This window comes from Sander lucioperca, chromosome 8 (genome assembly GCF_008315115.2).
Source record: "Sander lucioperca isolate FBNREF2018 chromosome 8, SLUC_FBN_1.2, whole genome shotgun sequence".
Lineage (NCBI taxonomy): Eukaryota > Metazoa > Chordata > Actinopteri > Perciformes > Percidae > Sander > Sander lucioperca.
This window is the reverse complement of record NC_050180.1, coordinates 31,206,216-31,222,906: the sequence shown is the minus strand read 5'-3', so window position 1 is coordinate 31,222,906 and position 16,691 is coordinate 31,206,216. Positions and strand designations below refer to the sequence as shown.

The 16,691-nt window shown below is 39.7% G+C and overlaps 1 protein-coding gene across 2 annotated transcripts in view; it reads right to left on the bottom strand.

Annotated features, from left to right (window-relative positions):
- LOC116056135 (aryl hydrocarbon receptor-like) overlaps positions 1-16,691 on the bottom strand; it is a 69,251-nt gene that overhangs the window by 9,692 nt on the left and 42,868 nt on the right. For both annotated transcript variants that reach the window (XM_036004308.1, XM_031308319.2), the window contains exons 4-8: positions 12,126-12,215; positions 10,146-10,278; positions 6,539-6,672; positions 5,296-5,498; positions 4,524-4,633 (exon numbers count right to left, since the gene is read on the bottom strand). In XM_036004308.1, coding sequence (XP_035860201.1) covers positions 4,524-4,633; positions 5,296-5,498; positions 6,539-6,672; positions 10,146-10,278; positions 12,126-12,215 — 670 coding nt within the window. The remainder of the gene's footprint in view (positions 1-4,523; positions 4,634-5,295; positions 5,499-6,538; positions 6,673-10,145; positions 10,279-12,125; positions 12,216-16,691) is intronic.

Here is a 16,691-nt window from a genome sequence, read left to right as displayed (position 1 = left end):
TACTTCGTCTTGACTAATAACCATAGACTGTCTATTATTAATGTGATGAAGTGTAAACGTACATAAGTGTCCTTTTGAAGATGGGATGACAGCTCTCCCAGCCACCACTGCTGTATACCACTATAGTAGCTACATGCTAACAGCAGTAAACACTATAGTAGCTACATGCTAACGGTCATCTTAGCTGGCAATGTTGTTAAATTCTCCCCAATTCCGGGTCACATTCCTGCTGAAACATGTCCGATTGTGTAGGGTTTGGTCTGCGATTTTTGACGTTAGAAAGTGCTGCTTCGTTCCACTACAATCTAACGTTAGCATACTCATAGCTAACTATTGTAGCTGCATGCTAACGCGACATAGCGGAGCATATATAGCTAGCTATGTACGTATGTAGCAGGACTTTGTACCGTAAAAAATCACCAATAAAGGCTTCTAAACCAAATACTAAACAAATACAAATACAGTAAAGTGACCGGAATTAGGGGTGAAATGTCCAGCATTGAGCTACATAATAGTTTGCTAGGAGTATGCTGGTCTCTCACAGAGATCTCATTTGTAGCCCTGTTTTTACCTGATACTTTCATAAAAGTACAAACACATGAAGTGAGAGGTATACACATGCTTAAACTTTATTTAAAACATGGTTAACCTGAAGCAGGATGGAGTCATGACTTATAACACCAAAGCAAGGCTTCTAGCTCAGGCTAGCTAGCGTTAGCAAATTACCTTCAAAGTTGTAAAGAAATGATGAAACGTAAAATTTGAAGCCTTTATTTAATTTGCTACATGGTGTTGTACTGGATGGCCAGACGACGCTCCGTATATCATTAACAGATACTTTAGGCAACTCCAGCAAACACCTTGTAAACTTAATCTTTGCCATCATAACGGTCTACTGTCACTGTCTAATGTTTTCTTCCGGTAACCGGGAATGTCCAAACATCCTTACGCCAATGCGTGCATAGAGCTGTGAAGTTTGCCGGTGTTCGCGCAAGCGTAGAACTGATCAGGCAGTGCACAGAACGGATTTTACAGGCGGTACGGATCGGGTACTGACAAAGGAATAAGATTTATACACATATTTTAATTTCCGAGTTCCATCTACAAATACATCAAAGAAAATCGGATAACGAGATTGTTTTTCGTTTTCCGTTTTTTAATATCAAAACAAAAAACGAATAATGGGTTGTTTTCCGTTTTTTGTTTTCCTATTTACTAATGGTAATTGGGAAACTGGCCGTTTTTCGTTTTTGTTTTTTTCCTTTCAAAACGAAAATCCGTTGGCCACCAAGTACACGGACCGTGTATAAATCTTATTCCTTTTTCCGTACCGCCTGTAAAATCCGTTCTGTGCACTGCCTGATCAGTTCTACGCTTGCGCGAACACCGGCAAACTTCACAGCCAAAGAATTTCGGGCTTTGTTCACAGCTCTATGCACGCATTGGTGTAAGGATGTTTGGACATTCCCGGTTACCAGAAGAAAACATTAGACAGTGACAGTAGACCGTTATGATGGCAGAGATGAAGTTTACAAGGTGTTTGCTGGAGTTGCCTAAAGTATCTGTTAATGATATACGGAGCGTCGTCTGGCCATCCAGTACAACACCATGTAGCAAATTAAATAAAGGCTTCAAATTTTACGTTTCGTCATTTCTTTGCAACTTTGAAGGTAATTTGCTAACGCTAGCTAGCCTGAGCTAGAAGCCTTGCTTTGGTGTTTTAAGTCATGACTCCGTCCTGCTTCAGGTTAACCATGTTTTAAATAAAGTTTAAGCATGTGTATACCTCTCACTTCATGTGTTTGTACTTTTATGAAAGTATCAGGTAAAAACAGGGCTACAAATGAGACCTCTGTGAGAGACCAGCTAACTCCTAGCAAACTATTATGTAGCTCAATGCTGGACATTTCACCCCTAATTCCGGTCACTTTACTGTATTTGTATTTGGTTTAGAAGCCTTTATTGGTGATTTTTACGGTACAAAGTCCTGCTACATACGTAAATAGCTAGCTATATGCTCCGCTATGTCGCGTTAGCATGCAGCTACAATAGTTAGCTATGAGTATGCTAACGTTAGATTGTAGTGGAACGAAGCAGCACTTTCTAACGTCAGAAATCACAGATAAAGGCTTCTGAACCAAACACTACACAATCGGATATGTTTCAGCAGGAATGTGACCCGGAATTGGGGGAGAATTTAACAACATTGCCAGCTAAGATGACCGTTAGCATGTAGCTACTATAGTGTTTACTGCCGTTGGCATGTAGCTACTATAGTGTTTACTGCCGTTGGCATGTAGCTACAATAGTGGTATACAGTGATGGCTGGGAGAGCTGTCATCCCATCGTCAAAAGGACACTTATGTACGTTTACACTTCATCGCATTAATAATAGACAGTCTATGGTTATTAGTCAAGACGAAGTATTAAAGCAAAGAATTTCTAATATGGGAAGAAGTTCCACTCTCTCGTTACTTCCGGCTTCTGAACTGGTTGCAGTTCCACTAGAGTTCCATATAGGGGGCGCTCACAGGCCAGTGCAGAATGAATGGGACTCTATGGAGCTATACCCCTCAAAATCCACTTTTCTCAGGATATAATTTTTTGTCTAGTAATTTGAATGTTGCATTTGAAAGGGGAGGCTAAGAAAATACACACTGCTGGGTGTTAGATTTTTTAAAGTGGCTTTTTTGTTCTAAAAAGCCTTTTAAAATGTCAATGACGTCATACACATATACGGCCAGAGATTCTGCTTTACGGCAAGCTCTGAGTCGCTTCCTTTTTTCTCTCGAGGCATCGACAACACAGCTAACAGGTTAGACTCTCGTGTCTAACCTGTGTCAATACACGTGCTAGAAAGAGGTTTGCTAATGTTTTAAAGACCACGCCGAAATATTCACTCTGGCATTCTGGTTCTGCTTCGGATGCCGTCAAGCGGAATCTCCGATCGTAATCAGTCCTTCACTGACCAATCAGCATTCATTAGCAGAATGCTGGCGTGTTATGGGCAACAACGACTCAACCTGTAACAAATCGAAAGGGCATAAGTACTCGTTCATTCAACTTTTGACCTATAATCCATGTTGAACTTGCAAAAACTACAATCAAATCTGAGATTTCTCAACGACAATCAGGCAAAAGAGACAAATTTAGCCGTCTAGCTCCATAGAGTCCCATTCATTTTGCACTGGACTGTGATCACCCCCAGTGGAACTCTGGTGGAACTGCAACCAAAGTAGGTACAATGGGGCTTAATAGGGAGTGGAACGGCTTTCCGTAGACGGGCTTTGATTAAAGGTAAAAACATTAACGTAAACAACACAACAACGATGTCGCTACACTGTTTTGGATCAGTGACAAGTTTCGAATGTTTGTAGCTATGACTATTGTATAATAAAGATTTAATAAAAAAAGATTTAATAAAAAAGTTGTAATGTTTGGTCGTAAAGTGTTGACACATGGTAAATCGCACACTGACAACAACCATACAGTCAATGACAGGGACATTGTTAGTTTTCTACTACGTAATTATGCGCATGCACAGAACGGATCTTACAGGCGGTACTGGCCAATAAATGCTATTGAAGGGCGGGTCTTGGCGTGGCGGGAGTAACTTCCGGGTCACGAAAAAATACCAATGCAAAATGAAGGAATACGACTTATACACACGTATTTTAATTTCCGAGTTCCATCTACAAATACATCAAAGACAATCGGATAACGAGATTGTTTTTCGTTTTCCGTTTTTTAATATCAAAACAAAAAACGAATAATGGGTTGTTTTCCGTTTTTTGTTTTCCTATTTACTAATGGTAATTGGGAAACTGGCCGTTTTTTGTTTTTGTTTTTTTCCTTTCAAAACGAAAATCCGTTGGCCACCAAGTACACAGACCATTTAAGGCACTTATCATGGAATTGCAGCGGGCCTGGTTTTATTCCTGCTGGCGACATTGTTGCCTACCGTTCCACATCACCCATCATTTCCTGTCTCTACTGTCTAATGAAGGCATAACATGCCCCGCAAAATATGTGAAAAAAAATGTTTATAATGAGTTTATGTAGATCCCTAACTCAGGAAGTGGCGCAGCATGATCAAAAGGACTAAGTGGAGAGAGCGGAGAGGCGCGTTCACCATTTCAAAATCTGTTGAAAGCTTTTATTGCCATACTCTTACATGATAAATCAGTTTACTTAAATTAGGCCTACATGATTTGTTTGTGCAAATTTTGATGTAATGAAATTTCCCAACTTTCTTTCCTAATTAATACGTAGTTAACACTTATATGTATAAATACTAATAGACCTTATTTTGAAAAATATACAGTGTATTATATATATATATATATATATATATATATATATATATATATATATATTTATATAAATATTTAAGCTTTATGAGCGACAGTAAACTAGGGAGAAAGAGATGGAACAAAGGTCCCCAGGCAGACTTTAACCACAAACATTGTGTTGTGTAACTTGTCTTAACCCCTAAACCACAGTGGCACACTAACAGAACTTACTTCTGACATGGTTCTCTGCGCAGTACAACATATCTGCTGCATGGATGAACTGATAGCCAGATCCTCGTACCCGCAGCTCAGCCTCTGTGTACCCCAGCACTATCTTCCCCCTGTACAAAGAAAAGGCCATAATTAATTTTCAAAAACACTGTTCATGGTACACTGCACATCGTACATCCACATCTAGTGAATGAGCAAGCAAAACAAATACACAGGAGAATAAAACCACACATGCTATTTCAATTAGCCAACGTATGAAGGAAAATATACAACAAATGTTTGTTTTTAGTTCAGAAAATAAGGATCATAGAAGGATTTTTTTTTGTTAAACATCAGTATGCACAAACAACTTTAAAGCAAATGTTTATTTCAATATGTGTTTTTTTATTTTATTATTATTATTATTTTCTTTTGTTCTTTTCGTTTTTGGTCTTCTCTCTTTCTCTTTCTTTTCTATGTAAATCAACTTTTAACTGACTGACAGTCTATCTATTTATGTTTGTTGTATTATCTGAGAAAGGGGCTGGGAAAATAAGATTTTGTCTTCATCCAGCTGCTTTCTGATCATGGATATGTAATGTAATATAGCAAAAAATGTGTGGTTCGATTATAAAATAAAATAGTGTCCATGAATTAAACATTATTGCTGATACTACTGCTTTTGGATTCTCACAAAAAGTCATCTTAACAAGCCGAGTTACAATAATAGAAGATATTTTACGTGAAGAAATGTATGGAATGTCTATGTGTATGTTGCATGCCAGTATCTTACTTTGCGTCACAGGCGAAGGGTGTGAAGTCCAGCTTGTGTTTGGTTCTGAAGATCATGTTCTTGGTCCTGATCTCTAGGATAGATGGAGGCTGCAGAGGAGTCGCAATAGCGAAAAGGGCGAGCTGAGGTGGGGCCTTTCCTCCGTTGTCATGCTGCTGGTTCTGTCCATGCAGAAACTTAAGTCTGCCCTGGATGTTCAGAGCCTGGAAAGAAAGGCAAATAAATGAAAGTCCTTCAAATGTGTTGATATCTGAGAGACTGCAGAACGCCACTCAGCCCCACAGTAGCTTTTGCAGGATTGATATGTTTCCATGGTTTTCACAATACATGTCATGGGGGTTCATACTAATACTGTACTGTATTTCTATGAAGCCCATGGCCTTCAGTGTGGTCCAATTATCTGCTGTCCATCCATGCGCTCCATAATGCACACATTTTTATACTAAAATGTAGCTAAAAACAATGTTTCCATCTCAATCACACCATACTGTAAACTATCAGAAAAACAAGGAAAGAATCCTTCAGCTCCTCTCCTGAAACTATTTTCTTTAAAAAGACCTATGTTATTGTTTATGTCTCTTAGAAACAGTTTAGTAATGTGTGTATAGTGACTGTAGTAGTGTTTCTATAATAGAGCTGTGTGTCTTATTTACTGTGCACAAAAGTGAAGACACATCTTTAAGAAAAGAACTTGTTGTGGGTGGGAGAGGGATGGGTCATCTGTGGGAGCAGGTAGAAATGGAAATTTGTATTTATTTATGTATTTATTTCAAGCATGTACAATTCAACATAAAAAAAGACCACAGCAGTTGTTAAAAACATCCACAAAATAGAAAAAATGGTTAAAAAAAAGAGAAAGAGATAACATAATTAATTTCATTAGGGAATTTCCTTCATTTACATGGAGTAGGAAGAAGTATTAAAACTTATTTAATCCTACCCCTTGATAATGAAATCATTATTTACAAAAACTCAATGCAATTATAGAGCTTGACATACTTATTACACCCATAGTTACATAATTAGTTAAATACAGTTTTAGTTTTTAAACAGCTATATACAGAGAATCTTAAAGAGCAAAAAATAAGCATATACACATGAGCATATACACAACTCAACAGTATCACCCAGATCTCTACTTGCTGCAGACAAATACAAGTCAAGTCAAACGTCTCATGTCTGGTAGAAAATATAGACCTTCATTCTGCAGGTTTTCTCTCTTTAGTTTGAACATTTAACCTACCAGAAAGCCGGAGGAGTTGTCCAGCAGGCAGCGAAAGCGACACACAAAGCTCCTCTCCAGGAAGGACGAGTTCTCTGGGGGAAGCTGCTCAGGGTTGTAGGTGACTACAGATGAACTGCTGTCTGGTTCCATCTCTGCAATTACAAACATATGATCTGATTTCAGTGACAATGGCTATAAAGTAGAGTCAGTTTAAGAGAAAAAAAAAGGTCCAAGGCCCTCTTCTTGGTAAAAAATGTAAAAAGCCTTGGACCTTTTTTCTCTTTTGAAGTTTTGTGTTCCCTTTCCAAAGAGCACCTTCATGATTTGTTTTCAACTTCCGAGCACTCCAGACGTTTCTTCTAAGAGTCAGTTTAACTTATTAGTTAGAATTAGAGGTTAAAAACCCAGTGAGCTAACAATCCTCCACAGCCCCGTATCGCTCTGTATATGCAAACACCACGTCTTCTTATAAACGAGGCAATCAAAAAAGAAGTTGATCGAATTTCTCTCGAAATGATACCTCGTTCACAAATTGATTTTCACTTGAAAATCTGTCACATCATGGAAGCTAAAGATTAGTAAGCACATACAGTATGTTGGAAACCTGTATAGTAAAGGCTTTTAATCTTTAACTGACACAGTGAATCTGTGTTTCTTGATTCCTGGTGTGTTGGAATGCCTTAATAACGTCACAAATGTGAAAATTAAGAGCAAGTTTTAAAAGTAAACATATCATGCCGCCCTCTGCATTCATCCTGTAGCTGGACTTTAATCGTGTCTCATATCATTAGCTGCCTTCTAGTGTAAAAAATGCACTTATGTAATGAGGCCCGGGAGCTAATTCTTAATGCACAAAGTGACGGCATTTGATGTAGTTCGAGGGGTGGGGGAGGGGACTGTAAACGGCTTCTCGGTGCTGGAGTGGGTAAGTTGTGTCAGAGCTGTGCGTCTTAGTTTAAACACATCGCTCAGAACCAAAGCAAACAGACGTAAGCATCTTAAAACCCAAATACAGATCTGGGACCAATTCACCTCCTAAGCCGCAGTGAAGATTACAGGGTTATGGGACTTGACCTGAGGATGGTGTTATAGCTTAATGCCTTACACTGCGTGACCTTAACCGTCTGATATTGATATCCAATTGTGTATGTTCACACAGACTGTGGGCTGCAGTGAGTGAAGCGCATTAAACATTGGTTTTACTGAAACATAAAGACATAGACATAAAGAAAAACCCTATGTTCCTATGTTTCTATGTCTATGTGACTGATGGGAACAACAATCTTTGACATTGGTCCAGTATTAAGCAAGATCGCTGCAGTCGGCAGCAGCGAAACAAGCTGTAACGTAAGTTAATAGGGCAATTGTTCCAGCTTGTATTTATGTTCACAAAAGTGCTTTTTTGCCACTGACAGTGGCAAGTTGTCAGTAAGTGTCTGACAACATTATGGAAAGGATTTCTAAGGAGGTCGACCTTTCTGGTAAAGAGTAAGATCCCTTTTTTAAACATAAAAACATACGCAAAATTGCGTTCACTAAAGCCACCAGACTCCATGTAAATAAACAATAATTTTAGCATCATAAAATAAATTTTATTCAAATTCGACAGAAACAAAATAAAACCATGAAAAGCCGCTTTGGGTCATCTTTCCACTATTCCAACCATCACAACTCTAATGTTTAACTTTTGCAGTTTGTTATTAAGTTGTAATAAAGATTTTGTGACAACCCGTTCTCATTCCCAAATCATCAAATACTGAGGCTTGGTCAGTGGCTCTCAGCGTCAGATACTGATGAAAAAAATCACCCTTTAGTATGAGACGCACCGGGCAGAGCAGCAGCTCGACCGCAGCGCTGCAAGATGACGTAGTATTAAGAGCAACAACGGTAGTGAGTAGTATGAAAGGCCGATGGGGTGGCAGATGGGCCAAACAACACAGGACTTTAACACAGGAGCCAGGGGTGCGTGTCCCTTTCTTGTCACTGAAACGTACATTTGTAACCCTGTTGTGCATTTTGGGCCACTATCAGATCCATAGTTCAGATACACCCGATGGATTGTGGGTAACTTTAGCTTCCGTTGTTGGTGTTAGCCATGCTGCTGTAAAGACATGCAGTTGGACTAATAAATGGTTAATATTCTGTCATAGTCCAGGTTATCATTTTATATCTAGTAACATGAAAGAGTGAAGAATGTAACATAAACCCCACTCACAATCTTTTCCTAAACCTAAAACCCTAAAGTCCCGTTCTTGTGTCACATGTCAGTTAAACCAGAGGCGATTTAGAACCGAGACACCCTAACTCAGAGTAATTTCCTGCATCTGTGTCACGTGGGCTCCGCCTCTTGAGGAGACTAGCGACAGGTCCTGGGTGGGAGAAGTGAACGTGAACACAGATTATGAGCGATTCTTTTGCCCCATAGTCACCAAAGTAAATATTGGATCCATTCTTCACAAGCCACATATCTCCTGAACATTCTGACACTAAAATGGCAATTTTCAGACGGACACATTAGGAGAAAAATTAACTTTGTTTGAGACCTGTTTCTGTCACAGGAACAAACTCTTGTGAGATCTGGCGACACAGATAAGCTAACGCCAGCTAACGTTTGTGAACGCCCTTACAAAACTAATGTCCGTAATGCTAAAAATTACTTCTAGCTGTGTAAATATCTAATGTTAGCAAAAGAAAGTATTAAAAAATTAAACAAATATAACTTTTCATCCATCCACATGACGTTCGTTACACTTTCAAACGAGGCCACACCCCTTTAGGAGACAGGAAGTGTGTATTGTTTCATACCATTGGCGCAGACTTTTTGCATCAGTAATAAAACGCCAAAGGCACCTGACCAGGCGTCTTTTTTTGGTGTGCTGCGACTAGGGTTGGGCATCGAGAACCGATTCCTCATTGGAATTGTTTCAAAAATTACGATTCCAGTGGAATCGTTTCTTTATTAGAATCGTTTGGAGGATTTGGTTTCAAATCTGATCATGGGTTAAAAATTTAACATGCGCTATTTATGTTGCAGCCTTGGAGCACAGTAAGCAGCGCTCTAGTGTGGCTTTATTTTACATCGAAAAAGTCCTGTAAAACTGCAACCCACCATTGAATCAAAATAAAACTTTCCTCTTATTTGTGAAATAAGCATGTGACCCGTTTCAACTCCACCCCTCAAAGAATCGGTATCGAGAATCGATAAGAACCGGAATCAAAAGGAAGAATCGCAATTGGAATCAGAATTGTTAAAATCCAAACGATGCCCAACCCTAGCTGCGACTAAGAATGTGTTGCTAGTGACTTGTAAGAACCTGTGATTATGCAAAAAGATGAGTCAATGAATATTCAACCAATGCCTGTGAAATACCTGCAAAGGTTTGCAGGATTCCCATTTCCACAAGATGTCTGCAAACTTCACAGATTTAACAGCCATTTCTGCATAAAATAATCAATTGCAGAAACAGTACTCAGAGCCAAGGTAGACTCTTCATCTCAACAAAACAACTTCCTTGCCCCTTCAGACAAGGCTTTCAGTTTAGAAACCTGTCTTCAGTCCCACCAGGATGTCTCATTTTTCATGTGGTCTTAATAGTAGTCTCATGTAGGAGGAGAGAGCGATCACCTTGGGGGGAGTCCTGGGTGATTGCAGATGCAGCGGCAGAAGGAGGATTCAAAGCCCAGTGCAAGTTTCTCCTGAGCTCCTGCTGGTCCTCCGTGTGGACCAGCTCGTACACACTCTGATGCATGACATCCGTCTGAGAAACAATAACGAGAGGGAGGATTAGCTTTTGCTAGAATAATTGTAGCAGCGGCTGCAGCGCTAGCATTAGTCACATCAACCGATCAGTGTGTGTGTGGCTCCAGCATAGGGCTGCAGAATATATTGGGGTTTTTTTTATCGTCAACGCAATATCAACTGGCGCATTAACACATCACGAAAGGCTGTGACATATCGCGACACTCAAGAGATTTTTTATGTTAGTTGAAAGAAAATATCCGTAGAAAACTGCACTTTAAAATGTAACTGTAATTCTTTTTTTTAATGGTGCCTTGTATATCCAATTCAATGTTCAATTTGTTCAACAAAAGAATGATTTCCTTTTTATTTGTTTTAAATCCAACAAGCAATTTGTTAAGCGGAATACTGAAAGCAGCAGAAATGGCAGAACTGAGTACATTTTAATATCTGGTGTTTATTGCAAGTAATATCGTTATCGCGATATTCAACAACGTTATCGCATATTGCATATTTTCCTCATATCGTGCAGCCCTTCTCCAGCAGTATGTATGAGAAAACTCTCCCTGTAGTATATACTCAAAACACGAGTGCACAGGTACGCCCCAGCTGTCCAACCAGTCTCAGTGGGTGCTGCGCTGTCGAGCTGTGGGTCAGAGATGTGTTGTTCACTGCAGCCCACTGCTGTGACTGGTGGTCTGTACTAAAGGCCACGCTATAAATAGGTCAGGTGTTTTTTGGCTGTTGTTTGAGCCTTTGACTCTGCAGCACCATGCAGGGAGCAGACCAATGGATCAAAAAAGACCCCCGAGCCGCTCCCAGCAGACGCTGCACGCAAGCCCTCCATCCAGACCCATCTACTCTATCCATTTGTGAAAACACAGCCCCTGGATGTTTCATATGATAAGATATGTGCCTCTATAGATATGTTTATGCTCCTGAAAATGAAAGCTGCAATAAATACGAATGATGTCAAAGATGCATCGTTCAATCACAGGGGTTGCCTGATGGCCCGGGGCAAGTAAAACGCCACGTTGGGCAATTATATATAGGTTCAATAATTTTTTCTGATCATCATTGTATCATAAGGAGTTTTCTAGATGATGTCGATGAAACACGGGGAGGGTGAAGCAAAATGTGCTTGATGGTGTTTTAAACCCCCAACGTCTCCTTCCAGGCAGCGCTGCGACCGTTGACTTCAAGGCACCTAACCCTAACCCTAACCATAACCATAACCATAACCCTAACCATAACCATAACCATAACCCTAACCATAACCGTAACGATTGCCTAATCCTAGTGACGTTGGGGGCTTAAAACACAGATAAACGCAAAATGTTCTATCTATTGTATATCCTATGCATATGCTCTGTATACTGTATGTGTCTGTTTTTCTTGCTCTCTTTAAGAAAAAAATTAAAAAAACATTTGATCACAAAAAAAGGATGTTGATGAAACAACTACAATGTTTTGTGAAGTGTGTCGCAAGTTCAAGTCCAAGGCAGATAAAAGTGGATCAAATGTTCCAACACAAACTCTATGACAAAATGAATGAAAAAAATGTATGCGGTCAAACAAATTATAGATAAAAATCACTCTCTTTCCAGTAAGTTAAATATTGCACTTAGATATGATTGTTCCTCTTAAATCATCTCCTCCACTTTCAGTATGAACTTTAACGCATCTATGACATGGTCCATGCTGTGTTTATACATTGTTAATAAAGATCAAATATTACAACTTACTTGAGTCTTTGTCGTTGTTTGATAACATAAAAAAAATTGACTTTGGGCAAGATGAATTTGATTTCACTTGGAGATGATTAAAAGTCAGGGGTATAGAAAAAGACTGGTGGTGATTCAATACCTGGTGGAAGCCCAAGTAGTCCTGGATGGTGTGAGAGGAGTAGAAGATGGTCCCACTGGCAGTGAGAACCATGACAAAACCGTTGAGAGCCTGTGGGTTAAACAGAGGATGCACACAGACAGACAGTTAGCTGAGACGTCTCACTGTGTGAGAAAACAGAGAATAGAGAACCACGTTATCATCGGCAAACGTTCATCTACGTAATGTTGCAGCGAGTGATGTTTTTTGTGGCTCTGAACGACCCAAATATTTTATATGAAAGATTGATTTGCAAGTGATCCTGAAAAATGCTAGTTATTTCAGGTAGAGATAGCCAGCTCTGTGTATTCTGGAGAAGAGGACAGAACCCACCGGTAAAATACGGATTTTTATAATGCAACAATGTGGAAAATAAATATAATTTTTTATCATCTAGGCAGAATAAATGTGGACCTCAGTCAACAAAGATACATGAAGCACATGGGCATACATACATACATAATGTGCAACTGTCAACCCTTTGCATTTAAAACCTTTTAATTGATATGAATTATTAAATGTCTTCTATTTCTGTAAAAGGAAAAAAAAAAATCATAAAGTTTCCTCCATTTGTTAGCCACAGCTGCAGCGTGGATATTCAGGTTTGTGATGTCAGAGTACACAGCAAAAAAAGAAAGGAAGGAAGGAAGGAAGGAAGGAAGGAAGAAAGGAAGGAATAAAGAAAAAAAAGAAGGGAAGGAAGATAAAAAGGAAAAAGGAGGCAAGGAAGGAAGGAAGGAAGGAAGGGAGGAGTTTAGAAAGGAAAATGGTTAAGCATGTTAAGTGAAATGGAATTCAAAGAGGAACAGCTGGTCCAACATTTCCACCTCAATAAACGCACACATGCCTCCCCCCCTCCTGTATGGTAACATTTTGGTAAACAAACACACAGACATGTACACACAAACACTCACTATCACATATATACTGTCCTCACACAGCCACACACATCAGTACAAGCACAGTCATCTCTTTCCTAAATCAGCCCACAGGCTGCTGGGATGACTAATGCAACAGTGATTCACCGCAATAATCTGCTACACTTCATCCAGAGTAAACACAAACACACAAATGTCAAGGCTGAGTGTTTCACAAAAACAGCCACCAAACGGATGCTAAATTCTGTTTTATGATATCAGTTTTTCAGTTACTCTTGTTGCACTCTCTCACTTACATTTTTGGAAAATTACAAAATGCTCTGTTGATGCTGGAATCCGATGAGATGTGAAGAGCTGTGCAACCATCAGAAATGAGGCCATATTTTCTAATACCAGATAGTCCACTCATGTGCACTCATTTACCTCCCAGCTGCAAATGATTTGATGCGGTCATGAGTAAGAGCGATGGCTTACAGATTTTGCATTAAAATACAAAAACAAAACGAATCAAAGTAAAGAGAGCCAGGGTACACCACTAGAGCAGGTTTGTTTTCAGTTAGTTATTGTCAGAAATGACCAGTTCAACGTGTTTATTTTCAACAGTGACTAAAAAAGTAAAAGCACAATTAATACATTCTGCCATGTTTCCTCCATTTTCTGAGTCTGAATAATTGATCTGCTCACAGCTCCTCAATAATTCACCAGCGTCTGATGTGAAGAACAGCAAAGACACCGGCTCAGACTTAAGAAATTCAACCTTCAGAAGTAAACCTCGCATTCCTCAGCCTGTGAACAGCTTTACTGTCCCTCTCATCCCAACAATTAGCAGGAGGACGAGGAGGAAAAAGAGGGGGAGGAAGAAGAGGAGGAGGAAGAGGCCCCCTGTGGAACAGTCACTCGCTTTCTCTCCAAATGAGCTTTCATTTCTCATTACCAACAAGCTGGGGAAATGTAGGCTTATCATAATAACGAAACCTCCCTGGAAGGGGTATGGCGGCCAGGCTGTTTCCTCTCCTCTCCTGGAATGCCAGTGTGATGCACATTGGGAGGAACTGGACTGGAAAATCAATGACTCCGGCAGATCCCAAAAAGATCTGGCAGCCAGTGAGCCCGCTCTCCACCCAATCACAGTTACAGTGCTGAGGGCACATAACCGCCGTGAACCAGGAGAGAATGTTATCCTTTCGGTATGGTATGGTTCACCGGAATGGAAAACAGGTCTGTTGAACGTCTTTTTCTTAAAAGGCTCAACTGTGACCTGATAGTCCAGTGAAATATACCCATTTTCAAGCAGAAAAAAAATGCTCAGTTTTACAAAAGAGATCATTTACTGATGATGTTTTCAATTTTGTTGAGTCAATTGTTGTTTGTCACATTATTGAGCAGCTGTTCACAAACATGTATGGGATAGAAAACCAGATACAATATTCATGGTTAAAAGAAAGGGTAACACTTTACTTGAAGGTATCTACATAAGAGTGACATGACACTGTCATGAACACATGACACTGTCATGAACACATGACACTGTCATGACACATGAACCCTAACCCTAAAAAAACGAATGACACTTAATGACAGAATGTCAAAAACGTTTATGACTTGTTTATAATGTTTAGGACACGTTCATGACAGTGTCATGTCACTCTTATGTAGATACCTTCAAGTAAAGTGTAACCAAAGAAAGTTACCCTCCATTTGTCTTTTATTCCTCTCTACACTCCATGACCAAAAGTATGCATACATGTGAAATATTACACTTATATGTGATTGTTGAACATCTCATTCCAAAACAATGAGCATTAATCTGCTGCTATAACAGCCTCCAACAGATTTCGGAACATGGCTGCAGAGATTTGCTCCCATTCGGCCACAAGAGCATCAGTGAGGTCCAACATCGATGTTGGTGGCTCCCAGTCAGTGTTCCAGTTCATCCCAAAGGGAGACTGTCCCACCAAGTATAACGACACCAGAAGGGCTAGGTACCGAATTGCCTCTATAGTGTCGAGGATCGAAAAATGCCTCGTCATTCAATACCCAATTTCAATACCTAAGGAGTAAATCTCATCGGCATCAGGGAGCCAATAAGTAGCAGCATTTTTCTACCAAAATCTGCCCCAAAACTACAAATGTTTATGTTCAAGTGACAGCGCCCTCTAATGGCAGTGGTAACTATGATGAGTAAAAGAGTAAAAAAAAAGTTGGGTGAAGTTGTTAAAGAGCGGCAAAAACAGCTAGCTACATGCTTACAGTTTTTATGCTAAACTAAGCTAACCTACCCTGGCTCCGCCCTACTACGTACTTCCGCTCAATTTTCCTTCAGTACACTGTCTGGGTTTGCGGTATATTCTTGGGTTTTCTCCGGCCAAATATTTGGCAGTCCAATCAGCGAACAGAGGGAGTGGCTGACAACGATGACATTGAGGTTGTGCGCTGGTTTGTAATGGAAGTTCCGTAATGAAGGTGGAGAAAGATGTGAGCGAAGCCATTCAGGCTGTTGTGGCAACACTGCCGAATATCCAGAAGTTAAAGCCCGAGCAACAACAATATTTGCTGAGTATTGTTGGTGGCCATGATGTTGTGGCCCTCCTCCACACGGGGTTCGGAAAAAGTTTGATTTTCCAGCTCGCTCTGTTAGTGGTGAAGGAGTTGGCTAAGGCTAAGGCTAGCGATGCTAGGCCGATGTCACGACCAAACGATACCAATTGGTTATGGCAGATCCAGAGTGGCTCTGAGCAGATTCAATAGTTTTAAACTTCAGCAGAGTACCCGCCTTCAAGGAAGTTAACACTTGTCAATGGAGAGAGGCCAGACTCTCTGGACCAATGAAATGTACCAGAGTCTGGTAGGACCAGGCTAAAGCTAACCAGCAGCTGGCTGTAGTTTCATGTTTAACATACAGACGTGAGAGTGGTATTAATCTTCTCATTGAACTCTCGGCAAGAAAATTAATATTTACCCCAATGATATTCTTTTAAATGTGACCATAACTGACAGGAATGCTGGCTGAACCTGCGAAAATATGACCCAAGTTGAAAAAACTAATTTTCTGCAAATTTTTTGAAATTTCTTTTAAGGTGATGAGGTCATGATATTTAAAAAAATAAATGAAATGTATCTAGGCCTAAATTTAAGGACTAGATAAATAGATCATTTATCTTCCGTTGGGGGAATTTATTTCCCACAGCTTGTACACACTGAGGCTTCGTGTTGGTGGAGAGCCTCTGTTGGCAGCATTTGTGGATGTCAGTAGCGTAATAGACAAAATGTTACTGTCAATGGTGATTCCAAGGTATTTGATCTCAACTGGCTCACTGTTAATGGAGATGTGGCACTGGGGGGCACTGTTTTTTTAATAACCTGCAACAAACCCAGTACAATAAACGGGCTGAAATCTGTTTTTTGAGTCACGTCATCATGCTTTAAATATCACGTTTCTGTTCAAAAGAATCCATGTTTAGACAGGAATCATTTTGTAATAAGTTAACCCAAACATAAAGCTCTTAAAGCTGTGTTTATTGTTATCCACTATGTTTTTATTTATTTATTTTTTTGAACCTATTACTCTGAAGTGATTTTAGGTTCAATATCTGAGCTTGATTGTTGCTAACACAAACACTTCATTTCCCAAACAGCCAAACCAAACATGTTCAATACGTTCAATATGTTT